At 42.1% G+C, this 22,471-nt stretch overlaps 2 protein-coding genes across 2 annotated transcripts in view; both read left to right on the forward strand.

The window, feature by feature from the left end:
• Positions 1 to 18,082, forward strand: part of LOC141777755 (tripartite motif-containing protein 16-like) — a 30,929-nt gene extending 12,847 nt beyond the window's left edge. Inside the window, exon 2 of the transcript XR_012595961.1 lies at positions 17,942 to 18,082. The gene's annotated coding sequence lies outside the window, so the exon portion shown is untranslated. The remainder of the gene's footprint in view (positions 1 to 17,941) is intronic.
• LOC141777748 (receptor-type tyrosine-protein phosphatase N2-like) overlaps positions 1 to 22,471 on the forward strand; it is a 284,709-nt gene that overhangs the window by 69,977 nt on the left and 192,261 nt on the right. The window contains exons 4-9 of the mRNA XM_074652276.1: positions 192 to 306; positions 1,270 to 1,414; positions 5,796 to 6,186; positions 8,438 to 8,764; positions 9,365 to 9,405; positions 13,785 to 14,158. Coding sequence (XP_074508377.1) covers positions 192 to 306; positions 1,270 to 1,414; positions 5,796 to 6,186; positions 8,438 to 8,764; positions 9,365 to 9,405; positions 13,785 to 14,158 — 1,393 coding nt within the window. The remainder of the gene's footprint in view (positions 1 to 191; positions 307 to 1,269; positions 1,415 to 5,795; positions 6,187 to 8,437; positions 8,765 to 9,364; positions 9,406 to 13,784; positions 14,159 to 22,471) is intronic.

A 22,471-nucleotide genomic window follows, 5' to 3' on the forward strand; every position in this document is an offset into this window, starting at 1 on the left:
ATCTGGACTTCTATCATGCCTTAAAACTCACTTTTTCCGTATGTCACTGCAGTGTTACTCACAGCTTAAGTAAGAGTTTGTTCTTCTTGGTCTGAGACACGCAGGTGTAGACCTGCCTCCGAGAAGAAACAATAGAATTCCTCCACATGTTCTGATATGGTTCTAAAGGTTCTCTGTGTTCCTGTCTGTAGGTTTGACCTGGGAAGATGACACCACTCAGCAGGTTCTGTCCAAGGAGTTATCCAAACTGAGGAGGGTTCCCTACAGGCCACAGCAGAAGGGAGCCGTCTACGACGTCGACAGCAGGTCAGAGGTTTACCCAGTTTACCTATCGGGCTCTGGGCTATTGAGATCAATTATTAAATTATTACGTTATGAGTTGCTACAGGAGGTGGGATTCTGTTTTGGACAGGAATCCTTACTTGAATTGCACAGCATCGAGTTTGTCACTGTAGCCTACTCTCTTTCCATATGTTATAAATAAAGTTGCTTAAAAGAAAAAACATCCACTGTAGCCTAGTGTAAGTGCAGTCGGATTCTCTTGTTGTATTTTCCTAAGTCCTTACTCTATGAATTCTACTTGTCAAGTCAATTTTATTTGTATAGCCCAATATCACAAATTTGGCACAGGGGCTTTACAATCTGTACAGGATACGACACCCTCTGTCCTTTACAGTGCGACCCTCTCATCGGATAAGGAAACCCCCACCCCCCTTCCACTCCAAAAAAAGGGGAGAAACAGGAAGAAAAATTAAAGAAACCTCAGGAAGAGCAACAGAGGAGGGATCCCCCTTTCAGGACGGACACGTGCAATAGATGTCATGTGTACAGAGTAACAGCATAATGAAAATACAACATAGACAATCAATATGATCAAAATTGATACATATAATGTGAATGTGTATGAAGAGAAAGGATCAAGGAGGATGTCAAGTAGCTTCCAGGCGCCAAACAGATGGAGCCTGAGCAACACAACCTCCTCACCACCATGGCACCTAGAGAGAGGACACGATTTTTGTTTTTAGTTCCCAGTTGCTTTGGTGATGTAAACATCTTTTTCCCATGCCAATACATCTTTCCTTGACCTCATGATGTTTTCCGTCGAGGCGCGAGAGAGGTGTTTAGAGAGTGCAGTCACCTGTTGAAAATATAGCAGAGTATTTTCATATTAAATTAAGTAGGGACTTGGAAAAGAGGAATTATATGGCTGTACTTGAGTACTGTGATAGAGTGATGTGGACCTTTCCTTCTTCTTTTTCTCTACCAAAGGCCAGTAGCTGAGGCAATGGACCCAGTAGATCAGAGGGTGAAGCCGGTGGAGGTGGAACTCAGCAGGAACCTGCAGATGTACCTCCAACGTCTCGGCCTCCTTCCCAAGACGTCGTCTGGCTCCAGTCTGAGCACTCCGAGCAAGGTGAGGGATTCTTGGATACTATATGCTAGCAGTCGTTAATCACGTTCTTTTCTGATTTCTGAATCATTCAGTACCCTGCTCAAGGACAACTACCTACAGTAGTTGTTGAAGGACGAGTAGGATTGGATTGGAACATCTTAACACTGTTGTATGCAGCAAACCGCCATGCTGTTCCTTCAAAATTATACAAGGGTTTAATGTTTTACACTGAAACATTTATTTCACACAAAATTATTAATGATAACAAAAATATCACAAGATTTGAATAGCTTATAAAAATAAAACTCTACAGGTCTAATAATACAGCTGTAGTTTTTAAAAATGTTTGAAATGTAGGACATATTTTCTCAATTTAGCTAGTTTGGGCTTAGCTTCACTTGACAATGTGGACTGACTCAAATATTTTTCCATGCTTGCCTGCTAGCTAGCTAGCTGGCTAATAAGCTAAGCTAAGCAGCAGGGACAGTTTGTTGCACCCTGAGTGAAGTGACTGATTCATGACAGATTGAAGTTATGTATCACAATCACATCAGAGTTTCTATTGGCCCAGAGCTAACGTGGGTGGGAGTAATGGACACAATATTCTTGTTTTAATGGCGCAAATTGTTACCATCTGTAGCTATGCACTTTTTAAAGATACAGCACAATTGTGTAATTTATAGAAAATTAATCGCAGCCCCCCTAACGGAGTGCCACGGACCCCTGGGGGTCCCCGGACCCCACTTTGAGAACCACTGCCTTAAACTACCAGTCAGGGTTGTGTGATATGAAATACTGAGAGCTGATAGAGTTTTGTCAACCTGTCTGAGAGTTTTTGCTACATCACCCTACGGTAGCTGTTCCTTTAAAGGTCCCATATTGTAAAAAATTTGATTTTCATGTGTTTTATATTATAAAGCAGGTTTAAGTGATATATAAATACGCTCAAAAACGCTCAATCCACAGATAAATACACACAGCCCGTATTCAGTAACCGTGCGTTTGAAACAAGCCGTCAGGATTTCTGTACATTTGTGATGTCACAAATCTACAATATTTAGACAACTTCAGATTTAAACGTAAACATTCTAAATGTGTCCCAGTTTATTTTCTGTTGCAGTGTATGTGAATGACATCAGCTGACAGGAAGTAAACATGGACCCAAGCTGTTGCCTAGCAACGCAATTCTGTTGCCATTCCGTTGAAATGTGCTGAAACGGAGTGTTTCTGATAGAGGGTGTATACAGGTATATTCAGACAGACAGGATGAGAAAAATAATGTGTTGTTTGAACATTAAAGCATGTAAACATGTTCTAGTAGAAACCCAAAATACAAGTATGAACCTGAAGATGAGCATGATATGTCCCCTTTAATATCTGGTTGAATTAAACTGTTGCGGACAATGTTGCAAAACTGTTTTAGGGCAATATATTTATGATTTTTGCATCAATGCAATGGAGTACATTAAGTTTTCAAGTATTTAATTCAATACCAAAAATAGACATTCCTATCCGTTTATTTTATAGTTCAATTATTTATTTAATTTACAGAAAATAGTACAATATCAAATTACACGGTGCTATCATGATAGAAGATTACAATGAAGTATATTTATCCATATTGCTCTATACTGACATTGATATCTTCCGCCTTGACAAACCTAGTAAGGAGTACAATGCCGTCATGTTTCTTTACTGTTGCCAGCTAATCATAGTTTGCCTCTACTAATAACTGAGTACTCTGAGATATCAGATAGTCCAAACTCCAGTTGTGTTGCTCCGTGTTTCACATTTGAAAGCGGGAAGAGCAGGTGGGACATTTGTTTTAACCCCAACGTCTGCACGTAGCCCCACCCTCTGCTCACAGCCACCTGCTTCTGTTAAATAAGAACCCATACACATGAAGTACACACTCACACACACACACTCAAACAAGTACCCAGTCATATGAAACTCACACTCACACACACACACACCTTCCCAGCGGGGAGTCTGGTGTCATCCTTCGTTGTCACTCTGCTCTTGCTTCTCCACCCTAACTGATGGCTTCTCCCAGCACGACCGTTATGAGTGAAATAATACCAGCCGAGAGTTCAGGAGTTCACCGCTCTAATTAATAACTCTCCACGTGACCGGCTCCTCCACCGCGTCCACCGCTCAGGGTTTGAGGGCAGCGGAGCATGGCTGAATGGCGGAGGCCTTTCTCCTGCTGGGGGGATTGTAACAAAGACCCAGAGAGCGCGGTGGCGTGGAGCCTGCAGGCGTCGCTCCCGGCTCGTGGCCTTTTTTCTATCCGGGTTCACGTGTTTGGTGGGAAGGAAAAGGAGCAGGAGGACCGAAGGGGGTCCCGGAGGGCATGGGTGGAATAAACTGCACCAACTGTGCCACATACAGTAGATTAATAAAGATGCCGACAGTGACAAATACCAGCAGGGGCCTCGCACATACAAATCCTGAAGAAGTATGAGGAACTCGACGGCTTCTGTTGGTATTGTTATGATAATTTTACCGTTAGTCAGGCTTGTAGCATTTCTGTGCTCCCAGGTGGGCGTTAATGGAGCCGGCAGGGACAATTTGCTTTTGTTGTCGCTGATGGATCTGTTAATACGATTGCATAAATGGATTAATAACTTGTTTTTCATAAAATAGGCTCTATTTTCATGTCGGTAATCATTTTGTTCAGATGTTAAAAGTTGTTATTAAAGCAAAAGGTGGCTGCTGCATCAAAATGCTCTCACTTAACTGAGTGAAGCACATATTCTGATGTTCCTCGTACATTTACATATATACATATATCTTCTTTTATATTCTCTTTTGAATTAATTCCTGTAATTTCTTTCATATGAAACACTTTGACATTATCTCCTTCCAGATATAACAGTGTCTCTTCTCAATTTGTCTCTTTTCTTTTTCATTTTAATTCATTAATATGGCTCTATAAAGGAAACTTGCCATGTATTCCTTTTTAAACAATAACAGATTCAAGTCCATATTTGACTAGAAGTAAACTGTTTTAAAGAATACATTGCCATTTCTTTTAATATAATTGATAATAATAACTTTTATTTATATAGCAAAGTTACAAAGTACTTTACATGATAGAAAGAGCAGACATACAATGATAAAAAAACTGTTCAACAGTTGTACAACACTGAGTGAAGGAGCTACATATGAGAACAAGTACAATAAGTCAAACAGTATAACATCATTTAAATAATTATAGGAATAAAGGTTAAGAGAATGTGTGCTTTCACAGGTTTTTTTCATAAACCTTAAATAGAATATATTTTTTAGACTCTAGGCTCACATATTCAGACCAGTAGCATATGACACATTGCATGATGGTTAGGACTGACTGCATTAGATTGTCAGTCCTGTAGAAATGAAGCAAAAACACAACATGATGTAGTGCAAAAGAACAGCAGATTTTTACCTCTGCAACATTTTTCTGCATCCACATGAACAACTATATCTCTGCTCGTCATCACAGGACAATGATTCAGTGTTATGGTACGTGTCCACAGGGGCGTTTTTGGACGCGAGGGATCGCCTCACTTCCCAGCATTGGACGCTTGGTGGTCTGCCACTAGACACAAGGCACTAGGCACCTGATTGGACGAACGCTTTCCCTCTGTGGGCTGCTGCTCCCAGCTTTCAAACCGGAACCAACATAGCGGCTCGTTTGGAAACTTTCTTTTCTTATATCACGAAAATAGTTCAACAAAATGTGTTTCTGAAAACATTTGAGCCGTGCAGTTGCTGAATCTGTCTTTATTTTGGATCGACGACGGTTAGTTTAAAAGTTTCTAGGGAGTTTCCAGAGGCGGTGAGTTGCGCTGGACGTGCCTGATTTGCAGAAAGTTGCCTAGACTTCAACTTAATGCAAATGAGGAGCGGCCAACGTGATGTCCCCTCTCTTGAATTGCGCCGCCATGCTACCAGAATGCATTGCACGGCTACTTACATAGACAATGAATTGGAAGCATGGAAATAAGGGAGGCTGTGGACAATCAGATTGACGTTTTTCTAAAGTCCCAGAATTTGAATAAAGTACAATTCTGTCACACACACATCTAGACGTGTGCTTCTTTCTTGTTGTATTTTTATTATATTTTTGAGGCATTTTATGCTTCTTTTTTAGACAGTGACAGCATTGAATTGACAGGACACGAGGCAGAGAAAGCTGGCGAATGATAAGCAGCTTGACCGGGGTCATTGCGATTCACAGTCAGCACCTTAAACTCCTTAAACGCCAACAACACATCAGATCTGTGTCACATGAATCAGGATATAATAATCACATTACCATACAGTTATGTCTACTGTTTGGTCTCTGAACAGTTACACAGTGTTTTCTTTAAATGAACTCCGGGATTCTAAATGCTTTTCTTGTTTCTTTCAGAGTGACCGTTTCCAGTCGGGCATCCCAGCGGACTTCTATCGCTCCAGGGCCCAGGTTTCGGCTCAGAAGTCGTCTCCCTCCAGCTTTTCCTCTCTTCCATCATTCTTGCCTCAGCAGAAGCAGAGACCTCCAGCCGACCAGCTTCTCGCCACGCAGGCCGACGGCGAGCTCCTCCTGGGCGCCCTGAGGCAGTATCTCTCCAGGCATCTGTCCCTGCATGGCGGCGGGGTGAACCCCGAGGAGCAGGAGGCCCCCTCGCCCCGCCTGAGGCCCCTCTACAGTAACGGGATAGAAAATCCTGGGCTCAAGAAAGAGACCTCAAAACCCCGGCTTCTGAAGTTGGGAAGAACTCAAGGGGCTTCAGTCAAGGACCCTCTGACGTCTGTGGATGGTACGTGTTTTAAAGTGCACCGCGATGAATTTTAACATCAGATCATCAAATCATGAAGATGTGTATACATACAAACACATCTCTCATCTTTTAGCTGCTTAACTATCAATGCTGTTGATTCAACACTGGTATATTTTAACCACTTCCACTCCTCAATAGCACGGGCCACCCTCGGCCGACTCAGTTTTAGAGCTAGAGTGAAGTTACTGGTATCATATGGAACTAGAAAGCTTAAGGAATCCGTTAGTACCAACCAAACAAAGCTAAATAACAATACAAAGTTAGAGGAAAAACTGGAATGGCGATTTTCAAAGGGGTCCCTTCACCTCTGACCTCAAGATACAAAGAGTCTCCCCTTTACAGACATGCCCACTTTATGATAATCACGTGCAGTTTTTGAATGCAGTACAAATGTGTTATTTGTGCCTGTTCTAAAATGGTGTGTTTGAATATTTCTGCATACTGGGGTCCCTAAACAGTCTTGGAATTACATAAATTGGGTCTCACTGTAAAGCTGAGACTCTTGTGGATCCAATGAGCCCGACTGTATTCATGTGTGATGATGTTAGTCCCCATAGGAGACATTTCATTGTAGTGAGGGCATTTTTTTTATACCTCTCTGTATAAAATGACCTGTGGTGACCTCTAGGATAATCACAGCCTCATGAAACTTTACAGCCACAAACTAGAGACCTAGAGCATTCAGAGGATGGATGGATCAGACTAGAGACCTAGAGCATTCAGAGGATGGATGGATCAAACTAGAGACCTAGAGCATTCAGAGGATGGATGGCTTTCTTAGCTACATTGACAATAAGGGGGTTTCTGAGCAGTTTACAGAACAGAAGTGCTCGCCATCCAATTGCCGAAAAAATGCAATGCTTGCAGAAATCTCCAATGTCAAAGGTTTTTGAAACCAAATCACATCATTTTCTATGGCGTTCTCAAGGTCTCGGTGTCTTAATGTGATATTTTGGAGGGATTATTGATCATTTTTATCAATTCTCGAGTGGTACATTTTTTTAAAATTTAGTGGTATCAACCCAAAAACGTTCTATACACTTACACACTTCTAACATATTTTAATTAATTAATTAATTAATATTATTTTTATTTCTGATTTATGACTAGAACAACTTGACACACAGTGCTGAGCAGCATCTGAAATCAATCTTCAGGTTCCCAGCTTTCAGATGATGTACACCACTTCTATGTGACATCTACTGTCGACCTGCTATCTCCCCCTAAAGACCTCCTGTACCCCCCTAAAAAAGACTAAAATGGGTGTATGAAAAAGAGGGCTGGAGTGGAAAAGGTTAAGCTGTAGTTTGTGGCCTTGTTGTACTGGATTTGATCACTATGATATCATATAGCTATGTTGTCGGACATTTTAATTCAGGAGAAAAAGGTTGTTCATTTCATTTAAAAGGTTGCTGTACAGCTGATCGAGCTTGAGAAGCTTAAGCTTTGGTCAAGTTAGGTAAATAAAACTACTAAAAAGAAACAGTAGAATTCATGTCACAAAGTCCTACCCCATTTGTGCTCGCCTGTATTTGATTGGTCAACACATTATGTTGGCCAGATGTTGTGCATCTGTGTGGGGACCCCAGCTGTACCAGAGCAGCGGTATCATTGAAATGAATAGAGGAGCTGAGTTGTTTGGCACAGGGTTGCTGTCGCTCTGATCGCGGCTATTTGTGGCAGGAACACCATCCTGCTCCTTCTGAATAAGGACAGTCATTTACATGATGGAAAACATAAACATACGTCACTGACACAACAATTTCACCACAAGGTTAAATAAAAATAATGTCCATTTAATAGCTCTTCTGCAGCTTTTAACCGTATCACATAAGCTTCTTCGGTAGATGTAGTTTTGCCACTAACTCATTATAAAGCTCCGTAAAGCCACAAGCTGAAGATCTCAGCTCATAATTCTCTTGAGGTTCATCACTACGAGCGACACACATTGTCATTTGAGATATATTGTTATTATAAGTAGTGATCAAATAGCCGCTTTATGGACCTCTCATCCATGTCGAGGCTGAAAGCACCAGCAACTAAATGGACCTGGTGGTGAGATTGTTTTGTCAACCACTGTTTTCAAAGGAGAAGAAAGAACGTTCAATCCAAAGTAAACATTGTTGCTTTAAGCATTTGAACCTACGTTGGGTTTTTTTTTCTGACGAAGTCCGTCTCTGTTCTCTTACCTCTGTGTCACACCTCTGTCACACCTCTGTGTCTCCTCCAGAGAGGTTCATCGAGAACGTCGTGAAGAGTGTCGGCAGGCACCACGTGGACATGGACGGCCTGACGCCACACGACGTGAGCCAGCTGTCCAGCCTGATAGCTGACGCCCTGCAGGTGGTCGACCAGGATCGGGGACTAAACAGGGGCCCGACCCGTGCCAGACCAGGACCGAGAGACCTGGGGGGAGAGCAGAGGAAGGAGGAAGAAGAAGAAGAAGAAGAAGAAGAGGGGGAGGCTGCCAGGGATGAGGAAGAGGAGAAGTTGCTTGAGAATGCTCCAACACTAAAACCACAGGAGAGCACTGCTCTAGTGCCGGCAGCACTTCAAGGTAATTTTTATAGTGATTCATTTTGTGTTTTTACGCAATTAAAGTATTGAGCAAAAGCTGGAGAGCGAGTCTATAGCACATACATAATCATGTAGGTAGGATTAAACAAACTAAGGAGCTCTCAAAACAGCTCGCCGCAACATTAAAATCGATGTGGAAATAAATAAGAGTCCCGTTAAGCTCAGTGTAAACACAGCCAATTTTAATGGTTCAGTGTCCACTGAGACTAAACACGTTTACACTGCAGTTAAAAGTGCTCAACAAATAGCTTTGAAATAATAATAACATGACATAATTATAGCTTGGTTTGTGTAGAAACCTGCGTAGTATTAATGCAGATTATCTGATGTTGTTTCAGTGTTTACTAAAGAAAAATGTGGAAAATTAAGAAAGCACAGGAGCAAATTCATATCAGTCAAATATTGAAGTAGAATTAATTTGCGATTTAAAAAAAGTCCTTGAAATGTGAAAAGCCGGCTTTTAGTTCTTTGTGCACATTTTTACTTCTGTTTGATTGGTTACTTTTTCTCTTAAGCATTCTTCTCAATGATTCATACGCAAAAAAATTTATGAATACATTTACTCTCTTTCTCCCAACAGAGCGTCACACGGATACAGAGGAGCTTGATATGAAGGACAAGGTAAGCATTCAACTTGTGTAAAGAAAAAAAAGAAGCCCTTAAATGTCAGAGGGAAGGCTGACGTTATAAGCAATTATGTAATAGTCAAGAAGAAAATACAGCCTGCAATTTTCAGAAGAACTTCAAATTGTGTTTGACATCAGCTACTGTACAAAAGGTGAAGTGACTATCCTGGGAACTTAGCAGGAACTCAGTATTCTTTTGAGAGACTTCACAATGCAGTTGGACAGAAAGTTAATCCAGTCTAGTTCTTAAAAAGTTTTGGGACTTTTGTACAGATCAAACTTTTTACTGCCTGTCAGTTCTGTTTCACAGTATTTTTCAAAGTTACTTTGAGGAACTTTTAACTGTGAAACAGTCTCAGTTTAATACTGATGGTCATTAGATTTTCCTTTCACAAACGGATATTAAAAAACAAAAAATGTGTGGTTATTTGATTTTCGTTTTAAAATACAAAATTAATATTGAAATACAAGGTGTTTTTCTTCATCAGGGTCAAAAAGGGATGAACTAAACTTGAAAAGACAGGTTGATTTTAATTTTCCATTTCTAAAAAAATGAAAATTAAATCAGAGACAAAAAAAAACACCAGTTTTTTTCATCTTCTGCGACCGGAAGTTGCCATTTACAACGTAAGAGCACGTATGAGGACTGTGCTGTGACATTCCGTGTGACACTCTCTTAATGTTTCAAAAAACGACATACTGATCCATGTCCATCACCTTCAGTTACAGAGCAGCACCGTGCTTCTTTTTCTCTCATATAGCACCATCCTCATACACGCTCTTACTTTGTAAATGGCAACTTCCGGTCGCAGAAGATGAAAAAAAAACAGGCGTTTTTTTTCGTTTCTGTCTTCTAGTGATTTTATTTTTTGTTTTTAGAAATAGACAATGAAAATCAACCCATTTTTTAATTTTACTTCATCCCTTTTTGACCCTGATAAAGAAAAACATCTTGTATTTCGATATTATTTTTTTGTATTTTAAAACGAAAATCAAATAACCACTAATTTTTTTGTTTTTTAATATCCGTTTGTGAAAGGAAAATCGAATAACCAAAAGATACCTGATGCCTCCATATGACCTACAAGACCATCAGAGAGAATGCTGGCTGTTTCTATATACTTGGTCTTAATGCTTGTCATTGGTGCCACCCGGTCGGATTCCATTGAAATTAGACAAAATCATGCAGTTTCACCAGAAACTTCTTCAGCTCAGACTTCAGCGGGGCCTAAGGCAGGTCGAAAGCAGCAGCAAAGCCGGATCTGGACCAGTCCGCGGTGGGCTGGTCAGGAGCAGAGCTTCACCTCACTGCTCCACCGGTCCCCGCTGGGAGCCAACACCGACACCACGCTGCTGGGCCCACTCGGGGGAAGGGAGGCACGGGAGAACCAGAACCAGGACTGAGCAGGACAGACTGTCAGACCCTGCAGCAGTAAAATGAGAGGTTTTCTAAAGGGACTCTGGTGCTCGGAAACACTACCACTTTTGTCCACAGGGACCGCCAAAATTAACACAAAGTGAAAGTTCCTCGTAGTAACTTTAAATTGTTATAATACTAATACAAGTACTACTACCAATACTGCTACTTTGAATTAAAAAAATCCTAAAATGCGTCACACATTTAGAAAAATACGAGCATCAGTAATTCTGAAGCAACGAGGGGTAAGGCAATAAAGTGATTTATATAAGACATAGAAATAGACACATTTAGAGTATAAAAGAGTCAAATAAAATAGAGGACTAAATGGTCTAGATTATACTATAACAGATAGGAGAATAAATATTATAGTGCAGTGCAAGGCATGCTTTCAGTCTTTCCACCAGATGTTGAACCTGGCTGCAGGGATTTGCTCCCATTCAGACACAAGACACAGTACATAAAGCCTGATCACACATCTGATTACATCCGTCCTGGTTTCTCCAGATACATGCAAATCAGGGTCTGCCCTCCTCCAGGCCAGAAAGTTGTATCATCTTCACAGGCTCTCACCCACACAGGTCATTCAGTGGTTGGGACTGATCAGGGATCAGATATACACTCAATCAGCTCTGTGCACCTTGGATTTGATTGCACGTTTAGCAGTTTTTTATTTTTGCTTTAATGAGACAAAGAACAATGTTCAGTGTAACGTCATCACAAGGACAGAGGAGACAAACCATGGTTGTCAAAAAGCAGGCTGTTGGTGTAGTGTAGTGAAGTGTAGTGTAGTGAAGTGTAGTGAAGTGTAGTATAGTGTAGCAAAGTGTAGCGTAGTGTAGCGTAGTGTAGGGTAGTGTAGCGTAGTGTAGGGTAGTGTAGCGTAGGGTAGTGTAGTGTAGTGTAGCAAAGTGTAGCGTAGTGTAGGGTAGTGTAGCGTAGTGTAGGTAGTGTAGCGTAGGGTAGGGTAGGGTAGGGTAGTGTAGTGTAGGTTTAGTGTAGTGCAGTGTAGTGTAGTGTAGTGTAGGGTAGTGTAGTGTAGTGTAGCGTAGTGTAGTGTAGCGTAGGGTAGTGTAGTGTAGGGTAGCAAAGTGTAGCGTAGTGTAGGGTAGTGTAGCGTAGTGTAGGGTAGTGTAGCGTAGGGTAGGGTAGGGTAGGGTAGTGTAGTGTAGTGTAGTGTAGTGTAGGGTAGTGTAGTGTAGTGTAGGGTAGTGTAGTGTAGTGTAGCGTAGTGTAGTGTAGCGTAGGGTAGTGTAGTGTAGTGTAGTGTAGTGTAGGGTAGGGTAGGGTAGGGTAGTGTAGCGTAGTGTAGGGTAGTGTAGCGTAGCGTAGCGTAGTGTAGCGTAGGGTAGGGTAGGGTAGGGTAGTGTAGTGTAGTGTAGGGTAGGGTAGTGTAGTGTAGTGTAGCGTAGGGTAGTGTAGTGTAGTGTAGTGTAGTGTAGGGTAGGGTAGGGTAGGGTAGTGTAGGGTAGTGTAGCGTAGTGTAGGGTAGTGTAGCGTAGGGTAGGGTAGGGTAGGGTAGTGTAGTGTAGTGTAGTGTAGGGTAGTGTAGTGTAGTGTAGGGTAGGGTAGTGTAGTGTAGTGTAGCGTAGGGTAGTGTAGTGTAGTGTAGTGTAGTGTAGGGTAGGGTAGGGTAGCGTAGCGTAGGGTAGGGTAGTCTAGTCTAGTCTAGTCTAGTCTAGTCTAGGGCAGGGCAGGGCAGTGTAGTGTAGTGTAGTGTAGTGTAGTGTAGCAAAGTTTAGTGTAGGGTAGAGTAGTGTAGTGAAGTATAGTGTAGGGTAGAGTAGTGAAGTGTAATGTAGTGTAATGAAGTGTAATGTAGTGAAGTGTAGTTGTCCCATCCTAACAGGTGCAACAAGACAATGTCGATCAAGAGTCAGATGACACCCACAGGCCCATTTCCAAACCACCCCCTACACCCTGTCCCTACCCACTTCCACTCCATTCACAATCCAATATCAGTTCCGTGTGACTACCGGTACAATCATTTACTTGTAAACTGCTGAAACTGATAGACATTTAATTTATTCTACTTTATCGTCATACAGACGTCAACAACATAAAGTAAGTAGATTGTATTTAGGATCAAATATACCCTTGTCCAGTCTAGAAAACGGTAGACATGTTCATTAGACTGTAAATTGTTGTATATTGTATACACACACACACATATATATATATATATATATACATTTATTATTTTTTACCCCTATCAGGAGCTATAACCCCATAAGTTATTATATCTTCAACTGTGCAATACTGACTTAACAGTGCAATAATTTAGTGCAATAATTCAGCTGTGCAATAATCTGGTTTACTCTAACATTAACACTGCATTTATTTATGCAGAACATTTAAACTAATATTCTTATTATACACTTTTCTTGCATTTTTATAAATACATGCATTTATATTATTTGCATAGGTCCTATTTTTCAGCAGTATTATAAGCACTGTTGTTATATATATTTCTTATTTATATTTTCTTATAATTTCTCTATTTTATATATATATATATATATATATATATATATATATATTCTAGAACAGGACCCCGGGGATCAATAAAGTATTTCTGATTCTGTTATTTATTTCCTTGTCGGAGAGATGGAAGTTTTTCCCGAAGTGGCCGCTGTATTGATACCCTGCACCTTAAAGAAGGGTGTTTCACTGAGCTGTGAGTGTGACAAGAAACGAAGTGGGATAGTGGAGGGACCAGATTGGAATTGGGCCACACAGTGCAAAGAGGTCTAATCAGGCACAATAAGTGGAAACAGCTGTGGGGGTGCTGTAGGTGTTTTGAGGCATTAAAAGCTCAAAATGGACCTCAGTAGTCAGACCTTTTTTATTGGGCCTAGAATGCAGTTCATGGTCACAAACGGCTGCTTGTAACAGTCAGTATCAACTCTGGTTCTGGTTGGCTCATGCACGTCATTTCTTTGGCTTTTTCTTTCCAGCCTAAGGGTGGAAACCTCTTCACCAAACTTCTCGCCTACCTGGACAAAACTTCCTTCAACGCCTCTCCCTCAGCAAGAAATCTCGATGACGTTGCCATGGAGACACCCGGAGGCCAACAGGTGGGGCTGGAAAATGTCCAGAGTCGGACCAGCGAGGCAGGGATGACGTTGCAGAAGAAGGACGCCACCCAGTCTGTGGAGGAGGTGTCGGAGTTGCAGGGCTGGATCAAGGAAGTGGCGCCCCCTCCTGCTGCGCTCGTGTACGAGGAGCCGCACAAGAAGACGATGCACGTTACAGAACTTCAGCTGGACGTCAAGACCGGCAGGAAGAAGGCAGACGATGACGTCTTCGGCTACGTCATCACCGACACAGAGTGAGTAAGAAGCTACTGACATGCAGACATGCAGGTGGCACAGAGGCAGTATTGGTTGACATATTGATTAGAGCCCGATTGATCTTTGAGTCTGATACCGGGCCGATATTTAAAACAAATTATATTTACAAGGATTCCTTAAATGATGGTGATATTAAAGCATGGTGATTATGTATACTGTAGGTATGTATGAGTGGGATATCCAGTTCCTCGAATCACACACACATTTTTGTCAATTTAAAAGATAATTTTGCAAGTCAAGGAAGTCTCAGTTTGTCGTAGTATCATTCAGTTTAGTGTGAAACCGCTCAGTGAACTACATCTCTCATCTCAAAGTGTGCAAATATCACCAAGTACGATACGTTAGTTTTCATAAAGTTGTGTGTAAAATCGCTGCATTGAACAAGACATGACTTATTCATTTATTTATGGTTTATTAGATATGGACAGATACAGTATACACTCAGAGCATTTGAGTTATAGATTGTTGTTAAGATATAATGAGAATTTAACAAAAAATAAAAAAAATTCTAAAATGCATTACCTACCCTAGCTTTAAATGTGGCTGTATTGTCTGTCTCTAGGCGAGACATTCTTCATGATGCATCTTCTTTTGTCTTTGTTTTGAGCGATCCACAGTAACTTTGTTCTCACAGTAACGGAGGCAGGAAATGTGTTTTCTCCGTAAATTACAAATCTGTTTCTCTTCTGTTGCTATCAAGGAAAAATCTAGTTTCTCATACATCACAAAACAGGTGAACCTGCCTTATAATATATTATTACCCAGGGTGCAACAAGAGGACGCTGGCAGGCCATCTTTTGCCTCTATTCGTTCGTATTCACAACAAGGCCAGAGTCATTTTCAAACTGATTCCTCTGCTCCTCTGTTTGAGATTGAAGACCTTTAGAAATGTTTGCTGTGGTTCGTCTTCTGCATTTCCCTTTCTTTCTCTCCTACCACTTGTTATTCAGAGAAGCCGTAAATGTTACATTCTATAGTAAGGGCGTCTCTGTGATGTTGTTGTTGAGGTCTCACTCGGGGCTTCAGTACGTTGAATGATTGAAAGCGGTTCATCAGCACGGAGCGCTGTCTGTTTTCCTTCAGACTTAACAAGACGTTATATTACTGAAGACTCTATCCCACAGATCATTACGGTATATATGAGCATCTTCATTTATTTATAAAGTGCTGTGGTGACGTAGTTTAAAGAGAGAAAGAGACACACCTGGCAGGTGGGAGGGGAGGTGGATGGGTCCAACAAACATAGGGCTTTCATCCAGGAGACCGCTGTTCATGTCGCGTGTGTAAAGTTACAATCAGCTTTCGTTCATGTCCCCTGTTCACAACGTTCTGTGTCATTTTTACTGTATAAATGTAGTAGATTTCAGCCCAATGTTGTTTTTCCTAAACCTAACTATAATGGTTTCATTGCCTGAACCAAGTGTTTTTGTTTACTTCACAACATTAAGCACGTATTTAAAAAGAGCGACGCTGAGGGGTCTGCCAGTGTCAGTATATGACAAGTAGGGATGAGAACATGTTGAAAGCTTGGAGCTGTCTCGATCACTCTACAGCGCAGTGATCAGTTCTGTTTGAGCAATAGTAGCCTCACATGACGGGAGGAGGATGGAACACACGGCCAGTTTGGTGCAAATAAATCATTTCAAGATGTTCCTCCTCCCGTACGAGCCTTTCTTACCCTGCATGGCGATTAATATATATTAGTGAAAGATGAGGCCCAATATCTAACTTATTTTACATCAAACGCTGCAGTGCTTCACAGAAAGCGTCAGGGGTCATGATTAAAGTATTGGCTTAAAAAGTGCAATTCAATGAACAAAAACAGCTTCAAATAAAACATGTAGTTGAAGGTTCCGTCTGCAATTTTCAGGGCTCATTAAGATTCTCCCAGTCTTCTATGTGTGGGCCAGACTCCATATTAACCTTTCAGCATATTGTATTTCAAGTGTTCTGAGAGAAAACTAGACTTCTGCTCCTCCTCATGGCTCTGTTTTCAGGCTTTAGAAAATCGAGACTTTGACCAATCACAGGTCAGTTCATTAAGAGAGTTCCTATTGGCTGTGCTTCGGTCGTGTGACTGGAACTTGGCTTTCCTTCACCAGATTTCACAATGGCGGCGGTGTCACAAACTTTTCGTTTTACAGCTAAACCGTGCACTACAAGATGATTCTGAAAACATGTGAGGAGAGAAATAGGCATTAACGTAACAGAATATTGATTCATATTTGATCAGCGCTGCCTAGTTTGACCGTTTGGTCGGAGTTCGCGAGTGATTGACAGCCGGCTCTCATAGACGGCAGATGGACAGCAGACCTCAGATCGGCTCTGACTGCTTGTTTTCCTCCGGTCTGTGAAATCTTGCAGATGCCGTTGGGAGCATCGGAGGACACCGGAGGACACAGAGGGACATGATTTTTTTCAGGTTACCTGTTTTAGTTTTCATGTTTTATAAAAATAACTTTTTTTAATCATATTTGCTCCAATCTTGCCTACTTCAGCTTTAACCAATTATTAACCGTTAACCGACAAGATTAGTGTGTTTCATGCAGCGGTGCTATTTTTAGTGCCTAACGAGCCGCCCAGCTGCAACAAAAGCCGATGCACAAACAGGTTAAATTCATCATTTATCACCAGCTGCAGTGTACAGTACGCACAAAACAGACAACTGAGTCCCCGGTTCATCGTGGCCGCTGCATGTCTCCACCACATCATTTAGCTGTGAGGTTGTCAGCTGTTTGTCTGCCTGGTGTACTCACTGAGCACGGCGTAACTCTAGCGAGAGTCCGACAGACCGTGTGTGTGTGTGTGTGTGTGTGTGTGGCGGCGTTGAGTGTGTGGGGTTATTGTTGGCATTATAGCTGTGATTGTAGCAGTAGCAGTGTGTGTACAGTTTATTCTCGGTGAATAAATGCTACTGCTGCCGTGTCTTGCCATGCAGCCACCTGCTGATTACAGTGAAGGCGGTTAGCCCCGGCGTTAGCAACGATACCGGCTCAGACTCTCTTAAGGTGGGCTGTTAGGGTGGACCAGCTATTCTCCTTTGAGTGACAAGCAGCTCCTCTGAGTTTTGCTCAGCTTTTTATCTAACCTTTAAAGGGACTGTTTGCAAAAATCAGAAATGTCTTGTTAACAGCGACCCCTGTGGCCGTTAAGTCAACGAAAGTCAGCGTCCTGTTGCTTGCGCTTGTGCTCGCTCTACATAGACATGAACGAGCATCGGTCAAAACAGTGAGGTGACACACGTCAGCTAAAAGCACAATATCACTCTATATTTCAGCTGCTTGGTAGTAATGTTAGCTGACCAGACGAAGGTCTCTCCATGAATCAATGCTGATCCTAGTGTTGGCTTTTCCTGCCTCATCCTCCCGACCGCGGCCGGAGGGAACAGGGGAGACGCCGGAGTTTTGGTCAGAGACGATAACGTTTCTCTCTGCGGAGCCCCGTCACTTCACAAGACACGGGAAACCTCTGTTGGTCTGGAGGAGCTGCAGCAGTTATTTCTGCACAAACGTCCACTGTACATTCACTAGATATTCTCAGAGCTAAACTAACTCTTCTGCAGTGTGGAGTGTGCACGCGTGCACGTGAGCGTGGAGTGAAAGAGCGAGAGCGAGCGCGGTGTGTGAGTGAAGGCAGGCAGGCAGAGGAGCAGAGTACAGCAGACACTCCGGCCCTGGAAACCAAAGCTACGGTCTCCTCCGCGTCCTCTGACCGCGGCCAACACTGTTTAACAGACGGGCTTCACTAGATACAACCAAGAGGTTTTGGTGCTTCCGTGTAGTTTGTGTTGGAGTCTGAGTCTGAACAGCGTAGCCACACACGAGCGCGCATGGGACACCGACCCGCAATGATTTATACGTGTAAGAAGTTACAAACAGCCCCTTTTAAAGTTTATTTTAACCATTTAACCGATAGCGTTATCAGTTCAAATTCATAATGTCGGGTAACGGTTAAACGGTTAATTATTAACACCCCTACACTGAATATATCATTAGTTTTCCCAATTGTGACTTCAAACCAAGAGGCAGTTCAAAAAGGCAGTTTTCTTATGTTTAAGGTTCGAAAAACTTCAGTCAGCAGAAGATATACTGTGAGAGGAACAGAGATTCTGACAGCACTCTGTACATCGAGACACATCTCCTGTAACTTTATGAATTAGAGACCGTGTGGCTCTGATGATCGGTGAACACCTGGAAGGTTTAACATGTCCTCAGCCACTTTTGCACCACAGATGTCTTCAATCTTCAGTCTGCCCAGCAAATTCCCCCCTTACTCTTTACAGGGACTCTTCAAAGTGTCTCTTGACATTTCCGTGATGTCACTGAACTTTAAGAGAACACCAACGTTGTGCTTGACTGTTCGCATTTTGTCGGATCTCTCCTCGAGAGCGTGACGTGCAGCACCAACAACAACATGGAAAAATGCACTTCAAGACTTGGCAAAGCCGTCTCTGTGATATGAAGCTTCTTCTCTACTAGAATAGTGATAATATCCACAGTTTCACCAAGCAGCAACCTCCGGTGCTGAGAAATGAAGCCAACGTGGATGTGCCAAAATCTTCAGTTCTTCAGATAGCCTCTTGAGGCTGGCTCCAAAAGTGAGTCACTCCCCAGAGACCCCCATATTAACATGGCCGACTTTACAGCAGAAAATAAACATGTTTACAGCCTAAACTAACCGATCGATGCAGCGGTAGAACAGCAACTCTTGTGTTCTCCCAGGTGAAATTACTGTTTTTGTCAATGGAGTCTGGTGGCTTTGATGAGAGCGTAGATAACAGCTTCAGTTCCCCGTCAGAAAGGGCTGTCTGACAGCGAGGTAAAGCGGTGAAAATATTCTAAATATTGCGTACATGTAAATTGATATTGATTCTTTTTGGTGGCTAAAATCTGTTTTGCTGCTGCCCCCGTCCACAGCAGTGGAAACATCGCTTCGGTTCTTTGTGGTAACTCCCGTCTGTTTCTCCAAACTGGGGGCGTGCCGACCGTCATCTACTGTAGGTAATACACTGACTATGGAGAAGTACCTCATACAACACCTTCAAAAAATCTTAACTGTCCCTTTAAGTGTTAAATTAGCTAAATCATAGCTTTAAGTGAGACATGGAGGATGCAGGATATTGAGTTGTCTTCAAATTGTCCATAGAGAAGTGTATCCCCCCCTTTGAAAAACATTGCTGCAGTGATAGAAATGTTTTTTTATAAAAAGTAACAATGCAGGACTACAGTTGTAACAAGACAGATCAGATGTAAAATTCTGACATTTTGGCGTCGTGGCAGAGGTGAAGGCTGATAGCAGGAACCTCCTGGTGGCTACTCCTGGGGGGTAAAGAGGAGGAGGAGGAGGAGGAGGAGGAGGAGGAGGAAGATAGGATGATTCATCACAGTTGGAGGAAAACACCTGCTCCCAAACCCACACATACTGTAGACACACAAAGTTTCTATTTTTTTTAACCCTCGAACCTACAGTATAAATGCTTTTCCCTTGTTCCCCAACTGCCAAACGCGATTCAGTTTTTAATGGATTTCACTCCCGAATTACCTTGATTGTTTAATGATCTATAATTGTGTAATTTTTAAAAACATGTATCCATAATCCCTCTGGATTTGTTGCCTTCCCCTGAACATTTTGTCTCTTTTTATTAATTATTTCATTTATTTATTTTTACACTCAATGTAGTAATTAGGTCCTTACTTTTTATGGTGGTGATTTCAAATGAGTTGAATCTTATTAGTGGCTCCAGGCTTACCATTAACTACAATGTAAACTCATCCGCAGCAACATTAAACGCTCAGAGAAAGTGTGCCGGGAGTGAGTGTGGTGACGTGGTTTAAATAGCGAAAAGACACACACCGGGGCAGAGGGAGGGGAGGTGGATGGGTCCAACAAACGTGTGTCCTCTGTGTTAAGATTCACTTTCAAGTTACAATCAGCTGTTCGTTCATGTCCCGTGTTCACAACGTTCAGTTTCACTTTACAAACGCAGTAGTTTTAAGCCCAACCATGTAGTTCTTTCCTAAACCTAACTATAGGGGTTTTGTGATGCCAAGGGGCGGCGTATGTGACGAGTAGGGATGAGATCGTGTTGGTTTTCCCCCAAAAAATACCTGACACTGGCCAGAAGGCCGGTGCTCATATCCCGCGTGAATCCAGAAATCAGCGTTGATTTATTTGTCACGTCAATAACGCCTCTTCTGGAGTTATTTTAAGCCACGACCCTAAGCCTAATTTGGCAGTTTTGTAGCACTAAGTACTGTTGTTGCCTTAACCTAACCAGGTTGATCTTTTCCTAAACCTAACTAAGACGTTCTCTTGCCTAAACCTAAGGAAGTTGTTTCCTGTGGAAAGTTTATTTTTGAAAAGACTGCGTGCACGTAACGAGCAGAAATGGACACGTGTTGGAGAAAAAGGAGAAATAATAATTTCCTAAGATATCAGACGAACCGTTGTATGAGAATACGTTGTCACATTCTTGGTAGCAATAGAGGTGTTTTTGCTGCTTAGACACTGGACAGTACAGGCTAATTTGTTTTTAGAATTTGACATTATACTAAAAATTTGCAGAATATTAAGTCATTTTGAATAAAATAAATCAAAGCTACTCCTTATAAAAAAATAAATCCTGCTGTTTTATCTGAGAAGGATCCCATCCCAATATACTGTAGCTGCAGAGCTAATGTAATATGGGCTGTGAGGTCCCTGGTGCAGCTATCAGCAGAGTGATCAGTGGTGTCAGATCTGAAGCAGCAGCTGCTCTGCTCTGTGGAGGACTGACTCATACTGTGGGCTGTTGAAGCTGCTGTCTGCTCTCCAGGCTGAGGAAGCAGAAAAATCCCCGGCTGTTAGTAACTTCTACAGACACAATCCAGTTTTCTTAACATTGGTTCACCCAGAGTTGGCCATAGTATCTTATTTGTCTTTATCTTTTGCATTTCTGCGAAGTATCACATTAGAAAAGCTGGGTGGAAACGGAAAAATTCGATAAAACTTACTCAATTGCGCAAAAATGTTTCCATGCTCGCTTGAGGTGGTTTTTGTCTTTGTTGAAAAAGAGTTGATGCGCTAAATGGATTATGGGAACGCCTTTGCCGAATAAGTTCTTACCTATAGCGAACATTTAACTCACATGACTGATCAGATGTTTCTGCTGTCGACGTCTTCTCGGATATATATTTATATTGTCTTTGTCTCCGGACAGCATGAAACATGGCCAACACTATAGCTGACATGAGAGGAGATTCCTGAAGACCTCTCTGTATTTTTACCTCCGCCAAAGGCCAAAGGCCTAGGAAGGTTATGTTTTCACCAGCGTTGGTTTGTTGGTTTGTTGGTTTATTGGTTGATATGTCTGTTAGCAGGATTACTCCAAAAGTCCGATATGGATTTGAATGAGATTTTTTGGAGGGGTGGGGTGTGGCACAATGAACCAATCAACAATCCATTAGATTTTGGTGGCGATCTGGATCATGGTCCGGATTCAGGAATCTTTTTAAGCATTACTATCAGCCAGAACATTAAGACCTCTGGGTATAACACATGCGCAGTGTAACAGATGACGCGTTGATGACGCATGACCTCTTTCCTTCAGAGAGAGGGACAGAGAGATTAACATGAACACAAATACACGTGGATGATGGCGCAAGCTGAATGGAGAGGGGGGGTAGTCGTACTCGGACACCTTGGCGGAGGTCTGCGCTCTCCGAGTGCCATTCCAGTTCTCTCTTGTTTAGTTTCTGGTTCGCAAACCTCTTCTTTTTCTACTCTGTCTTACTGGCGGATTATGGCGGCAACCCCGGGTTCTGAAAAGTGAAGCCAACGCTGAAGTGCCTTAAACTTGCATTCTTTCAACAGCCAGCAGGGGGCGACTCCTCTGGTTGCAAAAAGAAGTCTGATTGTATAGAAGTCTATGAGAAAATGAGCCTACTTCTCACTTGACATATGACCTCACTAAACATTGTAAACATGAGTTTATGGTCTCAATCTTTAGTTTCAAGTCTTCTTCAATACAGCATGATGTTCATTTAGTAAATGATGGTCCCATTTAGAGTCAAATAGACCATAAAGCAGGGGATGCTTTAGGGCGTTATCCGGTCTGGGAGTTGTCCGTGTTTTCGTCTTACAGCTTTAACCCTTCCACAGTGTGTTTTCAGATCATGAAAGTTAATTGTAACATTTTGGTCGCCTAAAAATGTCTTATGTCTCACATATTCAGCGTTCGGTTGTACTTAGCTCCACCCTCTCGTGTCACCTCTGGTTGCAAAAAAAAACAGGATGGCGACGGCCAAAAAAAG

This window comes from Sebastes fasciatus, chromosome 11, assembly GCF_043250625.1.
Source record: "Sebastes fasciatus isolate fSebFas1 chromosome 11, fSebFas1.pri, whole genome shotgun sequence".
Taxonomy (NCBI): domain Eukaryota; kingdom Metazoa; phylum Chordata; class Actinopteri; order Perciformes; family Sebastidae; genus Sebastes; species Sebastes fasciatus.